We start from the raw sequence: 25,728 nt of genomic DNA on the forward strand, positions 1-25,728 counted from the left end.
TATAAATGCGAAATGCAGGCGTGATTTGTCGCCCTGCCGCCCGGACCAGTCGCCTGCGCTAAATGCTAAACTGTGTAATAACTCGGAAAACAGCCCATAACATAACTTGTCCGGGAATAATACGCGATCGATAGCGCTGTTCCTAGTAAACGAGTGTGTTAGATTTATTTTTATCCAGCATTTACAGAGGCGTAATATTCACGTGTTTTGCAACGGCACTACGTACCCCGTTTCCTGGAACATAATATTGAGCAAATTCAGCAATTGACACAATTCTCATCATCCACACAGGGCTTTTTGCATTTGCAGAGCACTGGTCTCATATTTAGGTCGCTTTGTGTTTGAATGCATCTCTCTGATCCACATTTCCTCCGTGCGATTAGTGAAATTACACCACATGTGGACAGGATGCCTGGCAGTGCTTGCAAATGTTGCATCCTTATATCGTACAATGTTGTCTCCTCGTTCCGTTTATGATATTTGATTTGGAGCTATTTATAGTACACCATTTAGGAACAAGATTATAAATATACACCTGTGTTGCTAAACTAAAATACATATAACTAAGCAAGAAGAATTAGCAGACCATATACAGATTTGGTCATGAAAATGTACCTACTAGAATAAGTGTCGCTCACGAAAGGGTTAACCTGCAGGTGACAAGGCTAGGCGACACAGACAGCGCAGCAGCCTTCCAATTACGAGAGCATTCGGATCGGGTACTGCGAGTGTTAATTAGAAGGATCCCCGGAGCCTCGGCCACGTATAACTCTTTCCGAAGCATGCTCGCTAACCAATTACCGGCCAACTGATGAACGTTGAGCGTGCACGAAAGTTCCCACTCAATTTCATTACGCTTGGCTGTGCGCACTAACAATTAGAGAGGTTTCTATAATCGCGATTAATTCATTGATTAGCAAAGAGGTGACTTTATGTGCATAAATCATTGCATATTAATTATTACGTGGAAATGAAGAATGTTAAGTAGGTAAAGATAGTATAACCAGATAAGCTTGTACTATTCTATTTGTTCTGTGATCTGATCCTAAGAGCAGATTTAGGTTCTCACGTCATTAATTGTATCGACAGTATGAAAAGCTTTTAGCGGCGGTAGAAGTCTGATGTTTGTCGTATGTCTCGCATGCCAGGCATCAGAGCCGATTAGACTGTATTTCCAAAGTCCTTCGCTTCTAAGTAGTCATGTCAAGTTTGTTTTGCCATCATGCTTGTGTAAATAGCAGCCATAATCCTCCCCTCGCTTTTACGCTCGACAAGCTTATTTACGTACCTATACGTTTAATTAACACTTCAGCGGGAGCGGATTCAACGTTGCGTACTGAAGTATAAGTCTGCTGAGAGTTGGTACATTCCTGATGTCTTCGCTCTAGGACTGTATACAATGGCTATACTAGTATAATAGATACCATTACAATAGTAGTGATGTAATGCGTATTGGCTCGTGGAACAGTTAGACCGCAGATGCCGTGGGTTTGATTCCCGGTCGCACATTGCACAATGCGCTCGCATTCCGCACGCGCTTTTCGTACCTATATCTCATACCGCAGATCGATTGTATAGATTTCTATATTTTCTAGGTATTAGCTCGACCATAAGAAATCTTATAAGTATCTGGCTTATTCGTAATACGTATCATTGTTGAAATGGACACATTTCTCAGAACCATAAATGAATACGATTATTCTTCGTACACTAATCGATTTTTATCTATGGCATCATTATTGCAATTAGGTACTTATATGATAAACGGGTTGATTCAGAATGTACTTGCAAAAAGTAATAACAGTCCGTTATCAATGGTTGTAAGCAGAACATTCTCGAAAGCTTCATGGTAAACAGCTGAATAAAATAGAAAGCTGGAATAGATTTTATTTTATGCAGACTACCTCCCCATGAAAGGGGGGAGTCGGCTTTTTATCGAGCATTGCCTGCGTTACCTGTACTACACAGTTCCCAGCTATATTAAAAAGCTGGCAAAGCTTTTGCTTTTTAATGCATCGCGGAATAAAATAACGGAGCTGAATTTTATTCAGTGAATTGTTTTCCATTTTCACGTTGATAAATTGAATTTGTTGGTACGGATAGTGTATATTATACGATACGATTTTAGTGTATATTATACCTACAGCTCTGAAAATTTCAGAATGCCTAGTGTTGTTATTTCAATTCGCTTTATTTGAACCTATAATCTAGAAAAGCCATTAGGATTTAACATAGGTGATTTTGCAGCCCGGGATCCAGGATGGTAATTTACGTTTTCAATGAGTATCATTAATAACTGTTTTCAGCCATAATAGAGGCCGCAGTTATTGTGTAGCCAGCGGACATGGAAATAATCTTTGCCGTCTACCGTCTGCCGGGCTTTGCACGCTGCGCCGAGCCATGCTGGAAAATTGCACTTGATCCCTCCCCCGGCCCACCCACCGCACCGTCTGCTCTCTCTCTGCTCTCTACGTTTGATTCCGACCTACTACAATTATCTATCTACATCGTCATTCCTTTAATATGCATGAGAACCCAACTACGCAAATATAGACTTGTCTCAGACAATCTGAATATATTGCGGATTTTAATATAAGTTAGCCTTAATCTCGCAAACCAGCTCGCAGTTAGACATTATCAATAACGGCTAGTATAATTATAGGAATTCCTCGACAGCGTCAGCCGGCAGGTGGCTGGCGGTCGCGGCTTAGTATGCGCCGATGGGCCGTGATCGGTTTTTGCTTCGAGTTGTAGTGTAGGGAACAATGGCCGGCGACGTGCATTCCATCCGCACCACCGTTAGCCGGCGGCAGTAATCGCCGCAATGATCACCTCGGCCGCTCGAGCTACTTGCGCCACGATCGACATGATACACCTTACTAATAAACATTTACCGCTTCCGCGCACCGTAACACAAACTCATTCCTCAAACATTAAGCAGTGCCTACTTCTTACACAGCGTGGGCCAGGGATACTATTTTTCTCAATGATCATCAACAGTGTTTTCAGAAGGCGGATGTCTTGATATTGTGTAGTCCAATGAGATTTTATTAGGTTTAAAATAAGCTTTGGAAGCATATGCTGGATCTATAAATCAAATTAACAACTTTCTACGGACTTAGATAGAAATAAGAGTAGACGGGGCGCGGTTGGCTTTGCGCCAGACCAAACAGGGTAAAAAGCAAGGGCGGCGGCGACGACCGCGCCCCGAAATAGCGAGCAAAGTCAAGGCGTGCGCTTAGACGACGAGCTAAACGACGGCTGAAGCACATCATCGCACGAAATGCTCGTACTTGTTTTTAAATACCAGTTAGACACACCCTGTGAGAGGGCGCGCCTACGCTCCAGTTACCTTCCACGGAAAATAGAAACAGCCCGTGTAAACTAATTAAATTATGTGTGCCTATCATGTTATCAACGCTTCAACAACTAAGCATTATTAAACGTAACGACCTAAATGTAGCAAAAAATAAGGTGGTGCTCGTAATATTATTTGCGAACATAGCGCAACTATGTCTGTTCTAAAATGACCTACAAAAATGTTTTTATTAAAGCGGCGACGCGACGGTCGCCAATGTTCTCCTGAGAATTTAGCAGAAAATGTACATAATTTACCAGTCGAATACACATGAGACGAACAAGGGTTGGCAAAATACGCAGCTCGGGGCGTATCAAGGTCGACCTAATTATTCTATAGTGTGCTTGAGACGCAATGCAAAATAAAAGGAATGGCGCGGCGGCTTTCATATCAACGAAGGCCTATCACGTAGTTGTTTATGGGGCACAATAGCGGTGCAGTGGCCAGTGAGTCACGCCCAACAGGCTTGAGACAGAACAAGGACATCCTCACATACAGCCAGCGCTGTGGCAAATCGAAACATAAACATGGTTACTCCATATCCGTCGGAGCTATTCACCATTGTGCCGCAACAAATTGCAGACATAATAGACTTCGCAACACTCCAAAGCTTTGTGCTAGATGACACATAGATATTTTAAGGATAATAACAATATTAAGAAATTCTGTAGCTTGTTAATGTGTTCTTTGTGGTAGAAACTATTGCCTAATAAGGTTTTAATTGGTTGTTGTTTGTTTTGGTGCAGATGACTTGAAGGCGGTGACGAAGCGTCTGATCGTGCAGGCCAAGCGGCAGGGCTCCGCCGACAATATCTCCATAATCGTGGTGTTCCTCAAGGACCCGCGTGACATCGCCGCAGACAACCGCCCGCCCATGGATCTTGGGTAAGTCCTATTCTAAAGACATCTTATTCAAACTCTCACTTCGCTCAGTACATCGATTTACTTAGTAATCTCTGGGTTTATGAAGTCATTATCACCAATGGACTTTTTCAGAATGGTTATGACAAAAAATATTTCAAAGAATTCTATTCATATCACTTTTTATAAGACTAGTAAGAATTTTGCTAGCGTTGACTCTGAAAGAATTTCGTCAGGGTCATGTTTTGCTGTAATAATAGAACGCCAAAGCAGAGCATTGAAATTGTTTTCATACTTATCCATAATCTATAACTATTTTAATTGCTTATTCGTATGACTCTCGTGTTCAGTGAGAAAGACATAAACGATTTGCCCCTTTGAGGACAATAGGTACGGTAGACCGCACGTCAGTGGTAACTGTCATGCACCTTAACTCAATAGTAATAAGTACGATTTTCCTATAAAACTGTTACCACTGACCTGAAGTTGACTGTACCTGCTGACAGGACTTTAACGTGTCACTAATGACATTGCCACATGTTAGTGGCGGTTATTAATAATCCCTATTTTTAGTACACGATATCATTCATGATGTCATATTCTGGGTGCAGGAATCTTCAAAGTACATAAATTAGCTAGCTAACGTCCACAAACAACGTCACATTTTTTTTCTAAAATCATCAATTCAAGATCTATTCGGCCGTTAACCGGTTACAGGTAATTCATACATATGCAGCTCGTATAAAAATGTAGACGAACGAATGACATTATCTTGAACCAGACGACCTTGGTGCTGGTAGCCTATCTTCTAACGCGTCTTTTGAAAATGAAAGTTTTATGTCACTTTCTCTGAATAATTTGTTGAATATTAAACTAACTGAGGACTCGAGGATAAAATTAGGATTAATGAAGCATTTGTGGAGGAGGGGATTATTGGATAAGTCGGATGAGAAGATTCCAGATTTCTCGAAATTGGCAGCTTAAGTATTTGTTAGATTCCCGATAATCCCTCTTTTTAGAAGTTTGACTGATGGTAGAACGATTTTCCTTAGCACTTTTACCTAATTCAATATTTATTTTGGTGTGACATTTTTTGCGTGAATGTACTCTTGCAATTTCATTTGTTTTAATTATTTTCCTCCCTGGTCCTGTTTCCTTTTCTTTTTTCCTTTGCATCCATGACGGTTTCTTTCTGTCATTAGTAAGTCGCTTGCGTTGCCATAAAGCGCGCAACGAAAAACATTACATTTCCTGTTTGCGTCGCTGTAGTGAGACAAAAAATAACTAAACCTAGCTCATAAATGTTTTGCACTAAATCATGTCACGTAGACAGTGACATTGCATAATTTATGTAGCGAAGTAAAAAACCCGTAGGTATAACAGTGTGCTGAGTTTATTCTATTTTCGTTTTTAATTTCTATAGGCTGGACAACGCGATGATGAACGCTCCGCCGTTCACCATCGAGACGGAGGCGTGCCGGCGGCAGGTAGACGCCGCCGCGGCCGCAGCAGCCGCCGAGGCTGAAGACTGCGCGGAGGCCGAGGCCGAGGCCGAAGCCGCAGACAATGGCGTGGACAATTCCGACAGCGACAGCGAAGACCTGGGCCCTGAGACCGCTGTCGATATCGACGCAGATGACGTTGATGCCGAACCGAGGAACGCGGAACCACAGCCGCCCACCCCGCCCGCACACGCTGGTGAGTTATTAGTGTATTAAAACAAAATAGATTATACTCATCCTCTTGACATTTTATGAATGAACAGGGAATCATAGTCACAAAACGATCCAAACTTTCATTTGATAACTACAGAAATGTGAAATTACTCCTCCTAGTGACCCAGTACAACAACACCTGCAAAAGACCTCATTTACGTGAAATTTTTAGGTTTTCAATTCCCCGAAATATAAGCCAGTGTGGCGGTGTAAAACAATGTCCCAAATTCTGGCGAATTTCGGTGCGGTATCTTCGTTCCCCTCCTACATCTGACCTAATTCGGGGACGGTCACGGGCGTACTGACGACCTTCCTGTATAACCTTTCAGCCATTTCGAATGTTCCCCCGAATTTTTAAGCCGTATCGATATTTAATTTCGGATTAGTGGAAGCCATGGCCGTACCTACGTGTCAGGTTAGAGATCATGACTCGTTATTCTGCACAAGTGACAGGTAGCCGGATAGCCCGCGTTTCATAATCACCCACTTCCTCGTGACTCAACGTACGTGAGATTGTTCGGACTGACAACTACCGACTAATTTTAGTTAATGCTAAATAAACAGGATTCACTTTGGATACAGGTTATTTTTTATTCGATTCGAGTTACTAGTCAATTTGTATTTGAATTAAAAATTAACATAAATGAAGAACTTCGACATGAATTAAGATTAGAATATCGGGTATCAATCTGATTCCAAAAATCGTTTTGAATTATAATCATATTTTTGTAACGACAAGTAAATTATATTTATTCAAAATACGATATAGGAAGTAAATTTCGAGCTTCGTACTCATGAGCCACATTTCAATAAGAGCAAAAGAAAAAGTAAGTAACGTGTGTGTCACGCTTTATTGATTGTTACACACATTCACCCACATCCATGGCGCGCCGCGTTCGTCTGTACCGGCGTACAATTTCTAGATGCGATTGTATGCAGATGAATCGATCCTACAGATAAGATTCGGAGCTCAGATCTCCGCAATAAGTAAAACTTGTAATTTCTAAAAATATTTTATCCAAATGTCTAGCTGTCAGAGAACAGTTTGTACTTATTTTACTTTTTTTTCCTACTAAATTGCTAAAAAGACTTTATTTTTATTTAAAAATAAATATTCTAATAATGCAAGGGATTTGAATTCGAATAATTCTCGCATATGTCAGCTGGATAGAAAATCTAAATTTTAACATTCAACTTATAAAGAAAATAATAACACAATACATTTAATTGCCACGACCAAGCAGAAATGAAGTCTACGAACAATGCTTTTAGAAAGCATTACGACGATTCATAGTTATTTTTTCATAAGAAATGGTATTGTTTAATTTTGTATCTTTACAACAAAAGACAAAAGAAATAATGGATATAAATAAACAAAATTAATTAATACCTTCTTATAAAAACAAACAGTTTTCATATTCTTGGCACGTGGGTTAAAAATTATATTTTTTATTTAACAAATTATTATCAACAACCTAATTATCCCTTTGCGTTAAGCTAACGGCTTGTAGGTATCGCGTTTATTACGTGAATAGTTCATATTTACTAATAAAAGGCAGGCAACACAAATTTCAAGGATAATTTTATTAAAATGGGAATTATTATGAAATGACACGGCATCCCTATCGGGTGCAAACGGCGCCCCGCACACCTCAGCCCCTGCGCCCTCGCGCCGCTGCCGTCCCGCTCGCTCGGCTCGGCCCTCTCGCAGTCGCGCATTGAACGTCCAACGGATCTGTGCTACTCTCGAAAGTTGCTGCTATTGTAATCGGGGCTTTGTCTATATTTTACGGCTCGAATATTACACCGCCAGTGAAGATAATAGTCTGTGCAGTGAAATTACCGTTCACGGTATGTGGCTTTTAGCGAATGTTGTTGATTATTTTCACATACCGCATAGTTTGTGAAAGGTTATTTCTGTGTTGATTCATGCGGAGCGGTGCTCTGGAAATAGAACGTTCGCCCGAAGGCGCATCCCTCAGTTGTCGGTGAGCGCAGGATTCCCGGAGGTTCACTCACATGTTTTCTACACTGTCCAAGTTCGATCTCGGGCGTGTCTCCGGCTGTTCGCTGGCCGTTCTCGAAATGGCGTCCGCGAATGTCTCGCGAGTTTGAAATCGCGACCGGTAAAATATCGTTGCTAGCACGCTGCTCGTAAACAACACCGGCGTTCATGATTTATTGCGGCTGACTCAAAAGTTGATGTTTTCGCCTCCGTTCGAACGAATGAGAATTTTCCGTCAAGGGTGTGTCACCTGTTGATATCTTGAATTGCGAGGGGTGAATGTTGCGTGGTCGCCAGGTGTTCAGCGAACGCCTGCTATAGTGTGTAGTAAATATCATAATACAATGTGTTCTTGGTGTTGTGTGCAGTGGAGGAGGGCCACGTTGACGGTTCTGTGGCGGATAATGTAGCTGAGAGTGGCGAAGACTCCGAAGACGAGTGGAACTACTACAAGGGCGAGGGCGAGCGCGACGAACACAACCCCAGCGAGGAGCCTGACGAGGCGCCGCGCTCCGACACACCCTGCCAGGATAATGTGAGTCGCCATACATTTCACAACGTCTTGCTTTCTTGCATACTCATGTATTAAGTACAGTGATAACACAAACATTTGCATTCCGAAACAAATGAAACACTAAACTGACACTCGTTTGACAGAAATTAAAGTTCCTTTGTCTAACTTTCTACCAATACACACTGTATTTCATTGGTGTAATAACATTTTATTCCATTGATGTGTAGCTTTGGTAATGTGTTACATTATTACCTATTTCTGTTGACCTTCAGATTATGATTCAATAATGATTATAAGTTGTGACAAAAGAGGCATGAAGGAATCATGTAGATTTTTTGTGCTATGTAGGTTGGGAACATGACTAATTGAGTGTATAAAATATTTCAGTCGGCTTGGGAAAGCAGCTCAGTAGACATGAACAGTTCACCGCTGAACCCCGACGCACCAGTGTTCATCCCTGGGGGTGTTGCTGGTGCGGACGTCCTGCTGGCGGAGTCACCTCGCAAGCCGCTGCCAATGGATGACATCGAGCTGCCCGATGAAGCACAGTTTGACACCGGAGCTGTAGTGAGGCCAGCAGAATTATTAGACTTGGATAACTGTGATCAGCTTAATGGCCATCATGTGAGTACATTACTTCTTATGATTATTTTATGAAATAGCCACTTTAAATAGTGTCCTTTCAAAAGTGAAAGTCTTGATAACCTAACCCCTGTAGTATTAACAACTTATTATAAATAACCAGTTTACAAACATACATGAAAAGTTGCAGTGTAGCTAATGAGTTGTCTGGGGCAAAATACTTGGTTTAGCCAAAATGTATGTACCTTTTCCTTATCAAGTGCTGTATTATCACATTTGTGTGGAATTACATTAGTAACATGCCAATAGATTACTTGACAGGATGAATAACCTTATGAAAAATACATTTTTAAAGAGAAAGAACCATACATTTTCAAGTAACACAAGATAAGATTGCAACTGAAAACTAATTAGCAGTTTAAATGCTGGGAATTGATGTTCTTTGTTTACATGAATTTAATTATTCTTCCATCAAGTGTGAACTGAATTGTCTCATTATTAACAGCAACAAGAGTGTCATGGGAACAGTTGCAGTTTATTAACAGAATTCAGATAATTGAATGTGTTATTATTAAATTAATGTAAGTTTTTCCTCAAAATATGTAGTCAAGATTGTTCCATAGTGGCGTTGAATAAGAATGTTTGTTTAAACATGTAGGACTGTTTTGTGAATTTTGTTCGAGTAGGCTTATCATTGTGTAAAAAATTATTGGTGTAGTTGATTGATTGATAGCATTGGTTTGACAGCAAGAAGTATTTATAGAACGTTAAAATTGTGTATTCATTCTTAAAGTTTCTAATTAATTAATTCCTAATATATTTGTATAATGTTCAGTTTTATAATATCAAAGTTTTCCATAAAGACTTGTGTGATAATAAATGTTGTTGTTTTCAGAATGTATCACTAGACGAAGCCGTGAAAGAGCACTTGAATGGAAATGATAAGTGTAACATGGACAGTTTGGGCTTTGGATTCAATGTTGGCATTGAACCTGATAAAGTCAAGGATACTGGTCTCATACAAGACTTTGAAAGAATACAGAAAGATACTACTGACTTTTGTAATATTCAGGTTAGTTGTTTGTTTTTCTATTTTTATTTTTCAGCTTTTTTGTCCTATTTATCATTCACTTTTTCTGAAGTTGATAATTATATAAAAAAGAAGTAAATATTTACTTAACATCATGGCTTAAGTGTCATTTATTATTTCATTATTTTGTAGATTTATTGGATGGTTTTGATGGTACTGAAGTGTTAACCAGCTTTTTCTTTCCACTGATATAACATTAAGTAGTCTAATTTTTATTTCGGATGTGTGAAGTAGTTTCTATGAGAATGGGACAAAACAGGATATAATTGATTTATTTAATATTTCCAGGTATTCCAGGCACACACAGAAACTAATCCTTTCGCTGTAGAAGGCAATGAGGAACTTTTTGAAAGGCTGAAAAACAAAGAAAGAGACCCAATGAGCATGAGTTTTTACCAAGAGAAGGATGACGACACTTGTGAGAGGCTCTCCAAAAATGAATCACATGTTGATCTCAATGCTGTCCAGCCCCTGCCGGACAGTGATGATGAAGACATACAACCAAACGGTGTCTATGAAAACGACAAAGAAAACATCTCACCAGATCAACACACAGATTTGTCTGAAATAGAAAGAGACATCTTGGAGCCAAACAATGACATCATGAGGTTCGATGACAGACCGGGTCTCCCACAAAATATTGGTAACTTTGATCAGGGAAATAATTTTGCAGATTATAATGTAACTAGCACAAATAACATTGAAAGTTATTCAAATATTGAATTTGAATCAAGCAATATCAATCAAGAGACTGTGCTGCAAACAGACACACCCGAATCTCACAAATTACTCTTTGAACAAATCCCAGAAATACCTGATGGCAAGAGTTCAGAATTAGGATTTATTAATGATGAGACACATGAACCCTCAGAGAGTGAGAAAGACGTCAGACCATTCACTCCACAAGATGAAACATCACAAGATATTGAAATGGAAAGTAAACTAGAAGAGTCACCATGCGCTGAAACTGAACCACAGTTGAACATTGATGATATCAAGGATGATGATCAAGTAGAATCTCAAAACTTGCTGCAATCTGATGATGTGGCCTCTCCTGTACCTACAGACATCCAGCAAGCACATTCCACTGAAGAGCTCGCCGCGTCTCCTGCGCCTCTTGAGCAATTCAAAGCTGAAGAGCCCACATCACCAGAACCAGTGACAGATATAGATGCAGTCACAGAAGAACACATTGAACAAACAACACACATTGAATCATCATGTGCACAAATTGAAACAGACATTGAGACGGTAACACATGTTACTGAAGAAAATGAAAACATTGTAACTGCTATTTCCGAAATAGAAACAGCGCTTGAAGCACCTGAAATTAAACTCGACACTGATCACCTCTCAACAGAAGTTTCTCATGCCATAGAAGACGAACTGGTTTCAGAATCTCCTTTGCCATCCAAGTCACCTCTGCCAGCTGATACCCTCCTTCCCAGTGAGTCTCCATTGCCGACGGAGTCCCCACTCCCGAGTGAGTCTCCGATTCCGAATGAGTCGCATTTACCAGTCGAGGAGCCACTACTGCGTGACTCTCCCTTACCAGCAGAGTTGTCCCTGCCTACTGAATCGCCGCTGCCAGAAGACACGTTGTTGCAGGCTGAAACTGTACAAGTTAGCGAGTCTCCAATGCTAGGCACCTCTCCGTCTCCATTACCATCAAAAGAGTCTCCTCTACCGATCGCGTCTGAAGCACCTGCAGAATCACCCTTGCCTGCCGAGACCTTGCAGGCGACAGAGTCACCAGCTCCAGCGCACTCGCCTCTGCCTGCACAGTCGCCATTACCTACGGAAACGGAGTTGTTGCGAGAATCCCCATTGCCTAGCAAATCTCCACTACCCAGTGAGCCCGAGTTCCTCAGTGAATCTGTGCTCCCAAGCGAGTCAGTGCTACCCAGTGAATCTCCGCTGCCCACGGACTCGCCGCTGCCGACTGAGTCGCCGCTGCCGGTAGAAGCTTCACTGCCGACGGTCGAACCTCCTCAGTCTGTGGATGCCGAAGTTTGTGAAACCGTCGCTGATGCCGTGCCAGAGCCGACCGAGCCCGCCGCCGCCTCCCCCGCGCCCGCCGCGCTGTCCCCCGCGCCCGCCGTGCCGTCCCCCGCCGCGTCGCCGCTGCCGGCAGACGTGCCGCTGCCGCGCGAGTCGCCAGTGCCTGTGGACTCCCCCGTGCCAGTGGAAGCTGCTGTGCCAGCGGAGTCTCCCGTGCCCGCGGAAACAGCCGCGCCCCTGCACACCGAGGCGCCAGTCGAACCCGCCTTGCGCGTCCAGTCACCTGTGGCTGCTGAATCACCTGTGCCCGCAGAGCCGCCAGTGCCTGCGGAGTCGCCAGTACCTGCGCAGTCACCACTACCTGCACAGTCGCCTGTGCCAGCTCAGTCACCTGCACCGGTGGAGCCCGCTGCAGCCACCGCGCCTGCGCCCGACCTGCTGCCCGAGGAGCCCGCGCAGCTGTCGCGCCTCGAGCTCGTCACCGACGTCGACATTGGGATTCCCGAATCTAGGGCGCAAGAGATCTGCGTACCCGTCACCAGTGAAATTCAACTCGAGGAAGCGATGCAGCCGCCGGCCGCCGCCACCCCGCCGCCCACGCCCGCCGTGCAGCCCGCGCTCAGCGACACGCCCATCGCCGCCGACGCCGCCTCGCACGGCGCCGAGCTCGCGGCCGCCGCGGCAGCAGTCGCCGCTGTGGGGGCCGCGGCCGTCGCCGGCGTCGCAGCCGCCAAGGCTAAGCCGACCAGTGCGAAAAAGTCGCCCACCACCCCGACCGCCAAGTCAGATGCGCGCACACCCAGAGCCGCTCCCAAGTCAGCTACACCCGCGCGTACGCCTACGTCTACTACTCCGGCTCCCATTAAAAGGCCCACCACCACCACGCCCGCTGCCCGCACTCCCGTCAGCAAGGCGCCGACGTCCGCCACTAAGGTGCCTTCGGCAGCCAAAACGACAGCGGCGGCCAAGCCCGCGACGCCCGCGAGCAAGCCGGCCACGCCCAGCGCTCGCACCACCACACCCGCCTCGCGAACCACCACTCCAGCTGCCAAGGCGCCCACGCCTGCTAAGGCTCCAGTCACTGCTCGCGCCTCGCTCACCAAGACTGCGGCACCTAAGCCGGCCGCCCCCAGCGCCAAGCCTGCCAGCGCAGCCCCGCGCGCGGCGCCGGCGTCTAGGCCCGCGGCAAGGCCTGCTCCTGCTGCAGCCCGGCCCGCCGCCACCAAGACCGACGCGGCTGCCAAGCCCGCGGCACCTCGTGCCACGGCCCCACGCCCTGCGCTGTCGGCGCCTAAAGCGCAGCCCAAGCCTGCTGACAGGAAGCCGATACCGAACGGCGACGTGAAGGACGCTAAGCCGGCGGCGCGGCCTGCCCCCGCCCGCCCCGCCGCGCGCCCGCCCCGCGCCCGCCCGCGCGCCCGCCGCGCCCGCCGCTCCCACTGCACGGTGAGTGTCCGAGCATATCACTTGCACGTAACAATCTACTACACTCTTGATGCAATCGGAATCACTCAATAACATTATATTACCTGCAGGCCGAGCGCTCCGAAGCCGGCGCCGCGCGCTCCACTGGACAAACAGAGCAAGGATCTCGCTAACAAACGTATCACAGCCAAGGCGGCACCGCCTAGGACAGCTCCCCCGAAGGTAAGAGTTCTCTCTTCACTTACAATATATTTTGCCACCAAGTTTTTGATCAGGTTCGTGAATGTAGATTACGGCAATTCCTAATGGAAGTTGTTTGCATTTCAGTCGACTGCGACAGGCATGAAGAAGGCGGTCACGAAGCGGACGACGGACGCCAAGAAGGAGGTGGTAGCGAACGGCCTGGCGAACGGCGACGCGGCGCTGAGCAAGCCGCCGCCGAGCCCGCCCGCCGCCGACAACGCGCTGCTGCCGGACGTCATCGCGTAGGCGACAACACAAAAACGATTCCTATTATTTCCGCTTGAATTTTGTGATTTTCTATAAGTGTATGATAGTTTTAACGTCGCTCGTGGCGGCGAGTCGTTAGGTGCGGGACTCTGCTCCCACTTTTATATTATAGAGTCGCTTTTTATAGACGTGTACGTTGCCGATTCGTTGTACGCGGAGCGGGGCGAGTCGCCGGACGCTCCGGCCGCTCGCTCCGCTCCGGCTTTAAACGGTTATTATCCATTATAATGATTATAAGTCTGTTTTAGAATTTTATATTACCAACGAATGATTGATTAAATCTGGCTTTTAATTTATTTTCTTTGTATAACCGTATTATTTAAATAAAAAGTGAGGAAGGACTGAGACATTGTTTTATTTATGAATAAATATTTTTTATTACACCGGACACAGTGAATAATATTGAAACATGATTGGAATTAATTGTTTACTTATTGCTAGTGCTTTCTTATTAAATTTTCAATCCATGTATACTTAAAATATGGTGTTACAAAGAAAACTGGAACATAGTATATTACTGAAATAAATGTTTATCACCCTTTTATGTTCTTTTCTTTCTAATCTAATTAATTTAATGTTGCATGTGTGGGAAGCGTAGGTCTGTGTCCCTGAGGTTGTCCTCTATCCACTTCTCAGCTTGTTGCGTCATCTCGTCATCAAAGTAGTCGCGCCAACCTCCTGCCTTGCCTGGAATACAAAGAAAGTTCCTTTAACACATCTTTATACACACAGAGCGCATTTATGCGATCTTCTCCTTTCCTAAACAATAATATAAGCCAGCTTCTGTCTGCGGTTTCACCGCGTCCCTACGGTGCAAATGTATGTCATTTTACTTGCAAGTTTCATCCAAATCCAATGTACATTTTGATTTTACTCCAGAAAAGTCGAATTCCGAACAATGGGGAATTATAATAGGTCACTAGAATAAAATTATTTAAGGAGCAAGTCAAGCTTTTCTTACCTTTTCTGATAAAAGACTGTTCTCCAGGTACTAAGATACCGAGCACCTTCATGACGTCATAGTTGACAGACTTGTTGTTCTTGAAGTTGTCGATGCTGAGGTGTTTGCACAGCAGATCTATCTGATCATCCGTGAACTGCTTGTCGAAGAACTTCGCTACACGGCGCACGGAGGCCGGCAGATCCTGAAACACATTTTTTTACATTAGATGTGACCCGGCTATATCTGTATACCTAATGACTTTATACCCGTATACTTCCGTCTACAAAAAGTTTGAAAAAAATATCAATATCTACGTACGTAGGTAGTACCTAATGGACTCAAGAAACATCCATGCAACAAGTTATAATTACGTACTCGCTTTCGAATAGATATTCATTAAGCATACAAACTACAAAAAAAGCTAAACATATTTTTATACGATACCCTGGATAGCTCCTCATAAAAGAGGAACAGCATATTCGGGTGATCTCTCTTTTCCCAAGCTTCTTTGAGATGCTCGAAGAATGGTGTCCAGTGGTCTATAACAAAACATTCAATCAATACGTGCTATAACTTTTCTGATGCCTTCTTCTTCTTCTTAGCGTTTATCCCGTGATGCCATCTATACTAATATTATAAAGCTGAAGAGTTTGTTTGTTTGTTTGAACGCGCTAATCTGAAGAACTACTCGTCCGATTTGAAAATTTATTTCAGTGTTACATAGCCCATTTATCGAGGAAGGCTACTTTTTATCCCGGTACGGGAAGTAGTTCCCACGGGATGCGGGTGAAACCGCTGGAAGAAGCTAGTTAATTATATTTATATACCTAGGTAGATATACCAAATAGTAAATTATAACTCACGTAATCCCTGTCTGAAGAAGTCCCAAAATGTTTTGAAGTCACCTACATAACCCTGGGTCCTCATAAGCCTATTCAAATGGTAGAACGACACAACGACATCTCTAGGGTCTCGAGCTACGTACACCATCTTCGCTGTGTCGAGTAAACTTGGGGGCAGCAGAGATAAAGGCATGTGGGACTTGATGAACCTCGGCGAAGGAGTGTTGGCTAGTTGCTCAGTCCCTGGTTGACAAACCATCTCCAGTAACTCCAATTTGTCTTTGCTGTCACTGTTCTCTTCTATGAACTTCTTTTTGTTTTCTGGATGCACGCAAATTGAAAATCTGTAGAGAAATTAGTTATTATTTATTTACTGATTGCACTGGGTAAATAACGCACTAAGCACTTCTAGCATGTAGAGGTATATGCAATGTTTACAGGACATTATCTCATTTAATTGTGGATATCCGATTACGCAAGTCTGAAAACGCTCTTATTTTTTTTACAAGTTTTGCTAAGGTATAGTAATGGTTGTATGATACATGTATGAGTAGGTACCTACTACTTACTCTAAGAAAGGATAACGTTCTGTAAGTGGTATGGAGCTAGACTTCTCGTAATCCAAATCATTTGCCACCATCCAAACCAACTCCTGAGTCCATGTTGTTCCTGAAACATTATGAGAAGAAAGATCAAGGAAGGAAAAATATTCATATCAAAAGACTTTTTTTGACCAATTATTAACAGAGGCATTATTAACAGCAGCCTTCAGATAGGTAAATCAAGAGCTTTCGATTATAATTATTATAGTTGATCATGATACAAAATCATTTCGATGTTTCCTTATAAACCTACCTATATTTTTATTTATTTCAATTCGTGACTGTGACAAGGAAACTGAATGTCTTAATTGCTAAATATTTGCATTTGCATTGTTCAATAAATTAAGTACCTAAAAGCTATAAAAATTAAATATATTTTTGCAATTCTCACGTTTATTATTCAAGTTAATTGAAGACAAAAATAATACCACGTCAGTTGGTTCTTTTTTCAGTATTGGGTACGTTACATCCACGGTTACGTTCCTCAGCGAGCGTGTTATTTAACGATAGTATTATCTACTTGAGAACTCAAAAAGGCTTGCAAATGACCTGGTTAAGTAATATATACTTAAAAATTCTCCTTCCTAATATTTAAGTTATTTTACTTAATATCTAGTATTTTTCTCTTTATTAGGTAGTAGGTACAAAAAAATAATATCTCATAGTTTAGCAAAATAAATTATATTATTATTTAGCTACAATACCTGATCGTGGATAACTTGTGACAAAAACATCAGTTGGTCTGATAGGCATGTTGTAAATGTTTGCAGCCTCTTGCTTGTACTTTTGCGGGAAGAAATATTTCTTTGGACCAACACGCACGAAGCCGGTCATCTCTCCTAAAATTAAGTAAAAAACACATATAGTATAGGTACCTAAGTATTTAATAAAAATCAGTTTGTAAAGTACCCAAAGTCAACACCGGGAAGGATGTCTTGTTCTCACAATTTTTTTTTTTACTGCAGATAATAAATAGGTGCATATTTGCATTCTAAATCGAACCTCCATATAAAATTGATTGATTTATTTTACAGGGCCTTGATACAATCGCTGCGAACGAAGATATTATGTCCGGAGAAACCAATTTTGTTGTAGACCTTGGCGTTTGTTTCCGCAGCCTACAGAACTCCAATCAATAATTTTATTTAAGGGTTCAATCAAATACTGTACGTTATTAAATGCTATTTATAACCAGAGCAGAGGACAAAAACTATTCAAACATTTTTTTTATTGTTACAAACACTATCCACCCGCTGTTTCACCGTGTCAACTATAGACAAATATTATTCTGATATATTTTAAGTCTGCATTTATATAATGTGGGTCATTCTCGAAAACTAAGGCATTTAGGTATGTTATTTGAAAACATAATTTATAGAAATGTCAGAAACAAATAAATAGTAGATAGGAATGAAAACAAGCGCCAAATTGTGCCATTTTACAAACAGTTCAATGAACTGATAATGATAACATACCAACGTCTGTATATAGTTTTATTGATAGCTTAGCCAGTCTATTAGTCGGAATATATTTATTTTGACGTACATTTAAAATAAATGCATGTCTAGTGCAGTTTGTAGCCGAATACAAACAATTTAATTATACCAAAAATACCCTAATATACTTATTAAACTCATGTGGAAGTCCAACTCGCAACTTAGTCTACCAAGAGGTCTCAGGTCATCCCTCCAATTTAAATAAGAATCTTAAAACTTTCACAAATGTTATAGGTAGGTACATAAATTAAATTAATGCATATTTAACTATATCGCGTCGATCGACCAATCAATATGCTAAATAAATCAATAAAAAGTGAAAGATGTAGATTTTAAACAGACACAGATTTTGGTTAAAACTCTTTTGAGCTGATTTAGACCTATGCACACAACTTTGGTGTGATGTTGTGAATAATGAGCTTGGTGATTAATTTAAACCCAAGCCGCGGACTCGCGGTCATTGAACTAATGCACATACCTAATTAGGCACCTACCTATATGTGTTGACAAACAGTATTGTATTCCCTTACGATACATTGTATAGAGTTTAACCTATGATTTATGAGCCGTATAAGATCAGAGATTAACGATCCCTTAATACCTACCAGTTATAACTGCGTTATGTTTACTATTAACTGATTTAATTTATTTGCTCAATGCTTATGAATCGTAAAGTACGATAAATCTTTCCATCAATATAAACCTGCATAGATAACTATGTTTATTTACATAAATAACAAAGGAAATCTAAGATTGCAACTTTGTAATTTCATTATATTTGTCGCACAGATCGCCAGTAAACAAAGTGAAATTAAATTGTAACTAAGCCGTGGTCTCATTTGCGTACGAAAAAGAAATTCTTTCGTACTTAATAAATCAACTTACCAGTAAAGTATTCCAACAATTTCTTCGTCAAGCCTGGTTCTACATTTTCGATCTCCAAAGGAAACTGGTTATCTGGTTCCATTTTGACACTTTCTTATGTTTAAAACGAAGCCGTTTGTATAAAATTTAAACTAAAATTTATTTTAGTTACGCGTATTAAAACAGTAGAACGTAATATCACAGAATACAAGTTGCGCCTGCGACTGCGTCGGCGTTACTGCGAGTTTCGAATCAATGGCCCCTCTCTTTAGGTTCAAATGACTTGATAAAACTTCTGTGTTCGCCTTTAGGAATTGTTTGCTTGTATATGTTCCTGCCTACTGGTTTTACAGTGCAGGCCGTTCATTTTAATATGCGTTTCAAGGTACTAGATCGGCTCTCGCGCCATTTTCGATTGTAAGCCAGGTACAATACGAACCTACTTGAGCTTTACTTCCTTGAGTGGTGGCCCTCAGAATTTTCCAGGTCGGACAACGTACCACCTATCGCTGAATTATTGAAATGTAACAAAACGACAATTGCGCGGCAGCTACATAAGTGCCTCTACAAAAACGAAACAACTGAGGGTAGGTAGGTATACACATTTATTAATTTAAAAAAATCATTTCGAGAATCTTATATTTTTACTAAGTAGTAAGTAAAATCACAAACAACTATCGTTATAGTTGCGGGAAGCGCAAATCCGTGTCACGCAGGTTCTCTTCCATCCACCTCTCAGCTTGTTGTGTCATCTCCTCGTCGAAGTGATCGCGCCAACCTCCCGCTTTGCCTGAACAAACATAAAGGGCCTTACTACAAAAACTTTAAACCCTGTTTTACACTTGTCTAATAAAATTTTGGCTGCAAAATGAACCATATGTCAACGTCATAATTTGACATTTTTTTAGACAAGGCATAAACTGACGTTTAAAAGTTTTTGTGGTAAGACGGAAAGGGTCTTACTACAAAAACTTTAAACCCTGTTTTACACTTGTCTAATAAAATTTTGGCTGCAAAATGAACCATATGTCAACGTCATAATTTGACATTTTTTTAGACAAGGCATAAACTGACGTTTAAAAGTTTTTGTGGTAAGACGGAAATAATCCACATGACAAGTAATCCGACAAATAAGGACATAGGTCAGGTACGATTTGACGTGCTGAGTTTCCTCTCGAGCACGGAAAAAAGACCTTTATTTTAGTCTTAGGTACTTATTACCCCTCTGTGAACCGATTGAGATGAAATCGGAACAGCTCTTTTACCTTGAAAGATCAACAAAGAACCATCATATATCATATTCGGTAATGTGTGAAGACCTGCAGTGTGTTCTCTTAGTAAGATGAGATATTATTTGCCTTACCTTTCCTGATAAAAGTTTCATCAGAAGCAAGAAGTCCCACATCCCTCGTATCCTCGAAATTTACAGACTTATTATTTTTGAAGTTCTTAATGTTCAAGTGTTCACAAAGACGGGGGATTTGTTCCTCATTTATCTGCTTGCCTAAAAAGTCGGCGACACGGCGAATGACTGCTGGCAAGTCCTGAAAAAAAGACATCACACTAGTTAATTTAATTTACGTTTGGTTGTAGAGAAAAATAAATTCTTCGATTTTTATTGACTGAAGGTCAACCCATTTTCCTTCGTGCAATTATAACTATTAAACACAACCAATTTTTGTCCTAGGACCCGGAGCAATGCTATGTTAATGTAAACATATCATTGTAATACGTAGGTACTGACCTGTGATAGTTCTTCATAGAATAAAAATAGCATGTTCGGGCTATTTCTCTTCTGCCATGCCTCTTTAACGTGCTCGAAAAATGGAGTCAATGTGTCTGAAATTATTTGTAGTTATCAGTCAATGCAATTACTGTTGCAATGATGTCGAAGAGTAAAAAAGATATATGAATTTAAATTGCTCCACTGTTTACTTACATAAGTCCTTGAGGAAGACATTCCAGAATTCTTTAAAGGATCCCAGATTGCCTAATATCTTGAACAGCCTAGCGTGGTGATAGCAGGAGACGGCCACGTCTCTGGGGTCCCGAGCTACGTACACCACCTTCGCCGTGTCCAAGATGCTGGGAGGCAGCAGGGACATCGGCAGGTGTGTCTTGATGAAGCGAGTCTCTGTCAGGGGAACTGCGGCCAGCTGCGGAGTTATTGGCGTTTTCAACACATCAAACATCAGTGAAAACTTCTCTTTGTCGAAGTTTGGTTCCGTAGCTTCTGAATTTTTTATGTATTTCTCCTTTCCATCTGGTTCAAAGAACATGAAGGCACTGCAATAAATGGAGTGAAGTTATTAAAAACTTCGTAAGCTTAAAAACTTACGAGTTCAGAACGGTACATACTCTAAAAATGGATATCGTTGAACTAATGGTATTTCTGCAGCTTTTTCGTAATTTAAATCATTTGCAATCAGCCATACTAGTTCCTGCGTCCATGTGGTTCCTGAAAACAATACAGGTACTTATTTATACGAGTATATATTTTCATTATTTTTTTATCTATAGAACTTTCTCTTATCGCACGTAGTGACACGTGGTTAAATTTTGCAATTCATGCACCTGATTAAGGAAAAAGTGCAGCTAAGCGAGGGTCGGCCCCACGTACAGAGTGTCCTCCACAGTTACTGATATAATAAAAGTTGCGAAAAAGAAATCGCTGAAGCTGGATAAAAGACCTTTAAATATTTATTAAATCTGCTTTTATTCGAATTTGTTGTAACATCTGTTACTTGTGTGAATGTCAATATAGCTATCACGGTTCACATGAAACAGTTTGCTGACAAATGGACGCACACTTGACGAAGTCTTAGTAGGACCAAACAAAATAGAAACGAGCGTGTTTGTTTGTTAATCCCTTGTGATAAAATTGTATTAGTTTATCTATCAATGTAAACGGAGATTTCCACCTGTTGATGAAGTTGGCTAATCTTTGACTTGCCTGATCGTTGATAAGTGGCCACGAAGACGTCAGTAGGCCTCAGGGGCATGTTGTAGATGTTCGCTGCCTCATTGGTGTAAGGTTTACACAACATGTAGCCTTTGGGACCCACTCGCACGTATGAGGATGGCATTGCTGAGGAGTTAAATAAACAGTTACTGAGACCGAAATAAAAAATACTTTTCGCCGTGGTGGTTTAGTGCCTCTCAAGTTTGGGGGTGCGGTTTTGATTCAGTTAATTGGTTTTTAAGATACAATGGGTATATAATGATGTATGTTCTAATAATGATATCTAATGATTAAAGAAGAACATCTTGAGCGAACCTGAAGTTTGAGTCTGAAATTGGGGTCTAAAATAACTAAACAACTTAAAAAAATCGCTGTTGACCAAAAAGAGCTAAGAACTGTAAAAAGATTAAGCAGTTTTTAATAAAAAAATGGCTAAGAACTGTTGTTGGATAATCTGCCTACAAATAAACGGCATTTAAGTAAGTCATTCATACGTTGTCACAAACGCACTCTTTTTTTGGGTCGCAGGTTAAGAAAAAAAAATCCTTGTAATAATTTTAGCAATTTACTTACATTGAAAAGTCTTTTCTACCAACTCTTGTTCTTCAGGATCAAGTTCTTTGAACTCATAAGGAAAAGGCAAAATACTGTTTTCAGCCATCGTAATCCAACACAACTATCAAATATCAAATAAAAGCAACGACTGCTGTGATATCTCAAAAAATGTGTTTATATTAACTTATCTCCATATACGCACTTATCTACTATTTACGCTTACACAAAATTATTATGCATTCGGCCATCACAATTATTGGATGCTGCTGTTCTGGTGCAAAAATTACATATTTTCTCCGTTCTTCCCATATCTTTAAACATAGCTACCTTTTAGACTCAATTGATAAAATTATCCGCCATACCCTCAATTCCATTCTCAATGTGGCCCTGGACAACCGTGCCTGGCGGCAAGCCAGATTGCCCATCTGGATAGGTCTCAAAATTACGAGTAACAATTTTCATATCCTCGGTTCACGGTCTGAGAAATTATCCAGGTTTTTTCTTGCTCCAACACTGGCTGATTTTGAGGTCCCTACCGCTAAAGGCTATACATGCTTGGCTTGCCCGATTTAATATTTACCCGCCAATCCGTCTTTCCAGAGACAGCGGGATGAACCACTCAGCAGCCTAAAGCGGAATAATGAATATAACTTAATTGAAACTGCAACTACTGCTGCGGAGCGAGCTCGTCTGCTGGCTGTGGGTAGATGGGACTCCAGGCTTTGGCGTCAGGCTCTACCGTCGTCAAACATTGCCTATTATATTCTATTTTTATTTATGGCAATCCATGTCGATGCAAACGTCGACGATTCTGCCAATGACAAGTGGGATGAGAAGCAAGTAGTGCTTGTGATTGACAAAAAGGTAAAATTAAGTTGATGTTGTAGTCAAACTTGTGTAACTTAACGTATTAATAGGACGGCACTGAAATACCTAATAACAAAATGTTAGTAACATAAAACAAGTAACATATACCACATCTATACAAACAGTGGTCTAAATAGGTAAATAGGCCAGAGTTGATAATTTAATATTATTTCGATGGATGGACATCAATAGCGCCTGGAGCAGGTCTGGACAGGAGTAAGTTAAGAGGTAACGGCAATTAGTAGAGAGAGGAATCTTCAGTTTTTGTTTGTTATATGAACTACAATCTCATTGTAATCAGCCTCATGGGTACAAGTCAACAGCGATGGGGACGATTTTTTTAATCCTTTAATTTTTTTTACTAGGATAGTTTTTTATATTTGTTGTCAATATGTAAATATCTCTGCTTAAATTGATTACAAAATGAATCACTTATCTATAGTATATCTACCAGCAAGTACCGGATGATACTAAAAACAAGGAAAATAAATAATTACCGGATGATACAAAAAAACGCTCAAAATAAGGAAAATAAATAATGAGTTATCTACCGGATAAAATGATAAGAATACTTGCTTGCCTAGGCTTATTATCTCATCGCATTGAGCGAGTAGGCTTCGAGAAAGTGCTCACGTACTAACCGATGGAAATCTGCAAAGGATTTTTGCGATGCCTCCGTGATTCTTTATTACGTGGCGCTCATACTGCATGACAATAAACCAATAAAATGAATAGCAATCATACAATATTATTTTTATTTCCTGACTAGCTTCTGCCCGCGACTTCGTACGCGGATAAAGTCCCTTATGCCAGCGACTACGGGGTCAGCAAAATCAAAGATCTGAACAGTGTGATATTGAATTTTAAGGGCCCGTTGACTTGAAAACAACGGAATACGCATAGCCATTAGAAACATAAAATGTTACACGTATTAATACGTTAAAAAACATTAAATGTTGCTGAGAAGACAAAGTCGTGATGACTTAGTGGAAGTCGTGGTGGTTTAGTGGGTAGAGAACCAATCTCTCAAGTATGAGCGTACTTTGATTCCAGGTCTTGCAAGTACCTGCCAATGCAACTTTTAACTAAGTTCGTATGTGCTTTCTACGTATATTTTGGATACCAATGACCGTTATTTGGAGGGGATGTTAAACTGTAGGTTCCGGCTGTCATTGAACATTCTTGGCAGTCGTTATGGGTAGTCAGATGCCAGTAAGTCTGACCAGTTTTACCAAGGGGTATTGGGTTGAGCGGGTAACTGGGTTGTGGAGCTCAGATAGGCAGTCGCTCCTTGTAAAACACTGGTACTCAGTTGCATCGTGACTGGAAGTCGACTCTAACATAATTGGGACAAAGGCTCTTGAGATAATAACGACAATAATAATGAGATAAAAGCACCGCAGGACATCTGAGGCTGATAACGGGGAGTAGCGACCCCGGTGGGCAATATATACTGAGTTCTCCAGGGAGAGTATACTGTCCCCCATTTCCTGCCGGTCGGAGTGAACCATGACGGGGGTAGGTCTCACGCCTCTGGCTTGGCTTGGCCGTCCAGAGTGGAGTCGCTAGAGCAGGGTTAGTAGCCCTGCTCGGAGGTTAGGTGCCTCCCAGTAAGTGAGCTGGCGAGTCTCCACCTGCCATTTTTACCATTTCACCATTTTTACATGTATCTATATAATACATTGTCATCGGCAGGTGCCATAGTTCCCGTAGTTTCCCCGTTCCTAGTCCATTAGCATCCCATCACAATAGCCCAAGTAGTTTTCATCAACAGTTAGCAATGGTATAGCACAGAACCGGGGATTGTCTTTTTTTTAACGACGATACTGGGGATTGTCCTTGGGTTAATTTCTATAGTGTATAAAGGAATAATCGTCGGTTTTATTTCACCATTTCATTAAAGTTGTCTCAAAAGGGCTTCAGAGTGTTGGCTTCGGCCCCACGTTTGCCTCCCAAATATTCGGAACTCTGTAGTCCCGAGGTCTGGAAGAGACATACAAAATAATAATGAGATATATAACGCAACAAATTCGGAGAGTGGGGGCTCGTGACGCCACGTCTAGGTATGTAAAATTTGTACTAAGCAGTGACTTAACACAAAATTCAAGCGTGTTATATCTTCGTTATTATTTGTTTGTGAGAAGGAGAAAAGAAAAAATACGTGTCCATTATTTTAGGATTATCTAAAAGACGGACTAATTACTTTTTTTGATTCACCATACCACCTATTTCATAACATTCATTTCTATACATTTCATGTGCTCCTGAAGTTCCACATCAGGTGTTCCAGATCTTCGATGTATATACGTCAATAGAGAGTGCCTATCAGGTTGAACCACTTTTGCTAAAACGTCATATCTTTATATGCTATAGTCTAGCTGGGCTCCTGGCGTTCCATATCAGGTGTTTTACATCTTCAATTTTTATAAGTCAACAGAGAGTGCTTATCAGATTGAACAACTTTTGCTGAAACGTCACACCTCTATATGCTATAGTCTAGCTGGGCCCCTGGAGTTCCACATCAGGTGTTTTAGAT

The 25,728-nt window shown here is 41.4% G+C and overlaps 3 protein-coding genes across 3 annotated transcripts in view; 1 reads left to right on the forward strand and 2 right to left on the reverse strand.

Moving 5' to 3' along the window:
* LOC110372609 (titin) overlaps window positions 1–14,406 on the forward strand; it is a 71,075-nt gene extending 56,669 nt beyond the window's left edge. Inside the window, 9 exon segments of the mRNA XM_049839309.2 lie at window positions 4,105–4,243; window positions 5,643–5,917; window positions 8,308–8,474; window positions 8,841–9,077; window positions 9,931–10,107; window positions 10,414–13,519; window positions 13,521–13,572; window positions 13,662–13,773; window positions 13,879–14,406. Of these exon segments, the coding sequence (XP_049695266.2) occupies window positions 4,105–4,243; window positions 5,643–5,917; window positions 8,308–8,474; window positions 8,841–9,077; window positions 9,931–10,107; window positions 10,414–13,519; window positions 13,521–13,572; window positions 13,662–13,773; window positions 13,879–14,040 (4,427 nt within the window). The 3' untranslated portion in view covers window positions 14,041–14,406.
* Window positions 14,401–19,082, reverse strand: LOC110372567 (sulfotransferase 1C4). The gene is made up of 7 exons (XM_021329364.3): window positions 18,830–19,082; window positions 17,153–17,287; window positions 16,416–16,515; window positions 15,868–16,190; window positions 15,449–15,543; window positions 15,023–15,206; window positions 14,401–14,748 (listed from the first exon to the last, which is right to left on the reverse strand). The coding sequence occupies exons 1-7, from the start codon at window positions 18,909–18,911 to the stop codon at window positions 14,633–14,635; spliced, it is 1,035 nt and encodes a 344-aa protein (XP_021185039.3). The 5' UTR covers window positions 18,912–19,082; the 3' UTR covers window positions 14,401–14,632.
* A 348-nt stretch (window positions 19,083–19,430) lies between these two features.
* LOC135117306 (luciferin sulfotransferase-like) lies at window positions 19,431–22,504 on the reverse strand. The gene is made up of 7 exons (XM_064036255.1): window positions 22,344–22,504; window positions 21,762–21,896; window positions 21,167–21,266; window positions 20,748–21,094; window positions 20,553–20,647; window positions 20,172–20,352; window positions 19,431–19,598 (listed from the first exon to the last, which is right to left on the reverse strand). The coding sequence occupies exons 1-7, from the start codon at window positions 22,429–22,431 to the stop codon at window positions 19,489–19,491; spliced, it is 1,056 nt and encodes a 351-aa protein (XP_063892325.1). The 5' UTR covers window positions 22,432–22,504; the 3' UTR covers window positions 19,431–19,488.
* Window positions 22,505–25,728: the final 3,224 nt, after the last annotated feature.

This window comes from Helicoverpa armigera, chromosome 9 (genome assembly GCF_030705265.1).
Source record: "Helicoverpa armigera isolate CAAS_96S chromosome 9, ASM3070526v1, whole genome shotgun sequence".
Taxonomy (NCBI): domain Eukaryota; kingdom Metazoa; phylum Arthropoda; class Insecta; order Lepidoptera; family Noctuidae; genus Helicoverpa; species Helicoverpa armigera.

Bases quoted from the DNA above. Each gene is read 5' to 3' on its own strand.
- LOC110372567 (XM_021329364.3), bottom strand. From the start codon at position 18,911: ATGGAACCAGATAACCAGTTTCCTTTGGAGATCGAAAATGTAGAACCA. The intron at 17,288-18,829 runs GTAAGTTGATTT...ACTTAATTTTAG, and splicing joins ATTGTTGGAATACTTTACTG to GAGAGATGACCGGCTTCGTG. The intron at 16,191-16,415 runs GTAAGTAGTAGG...ATTTCTCTACAG, and splicing joins GAACGTTATCCTTTCTTAGA to ATTTTCAATTTGCGTGCATC.
- LOC135117306 (XM_064036255.1), bottom strand. From the start codon at position 22,431: ATGGCTGAAAACAGTATTTTGCCTTTTCCTTATGAGTTCAAAGAACTT. The intron at 21,897-22,343 runs GTAAGTAAATTG...TTAACTCCTCAG, and splicing joins GGTAGAAAAGACTTTTCAAT to CAATGCCATCCTCATACGTG. The intron at 19,599-20,171 runs GTAAGGCAAATA...ATGTTTGTTCAG, and splicing joins TGAAACTTTTATCAGGAAAG to GCAAAGCGGGAGGTTGGCGC.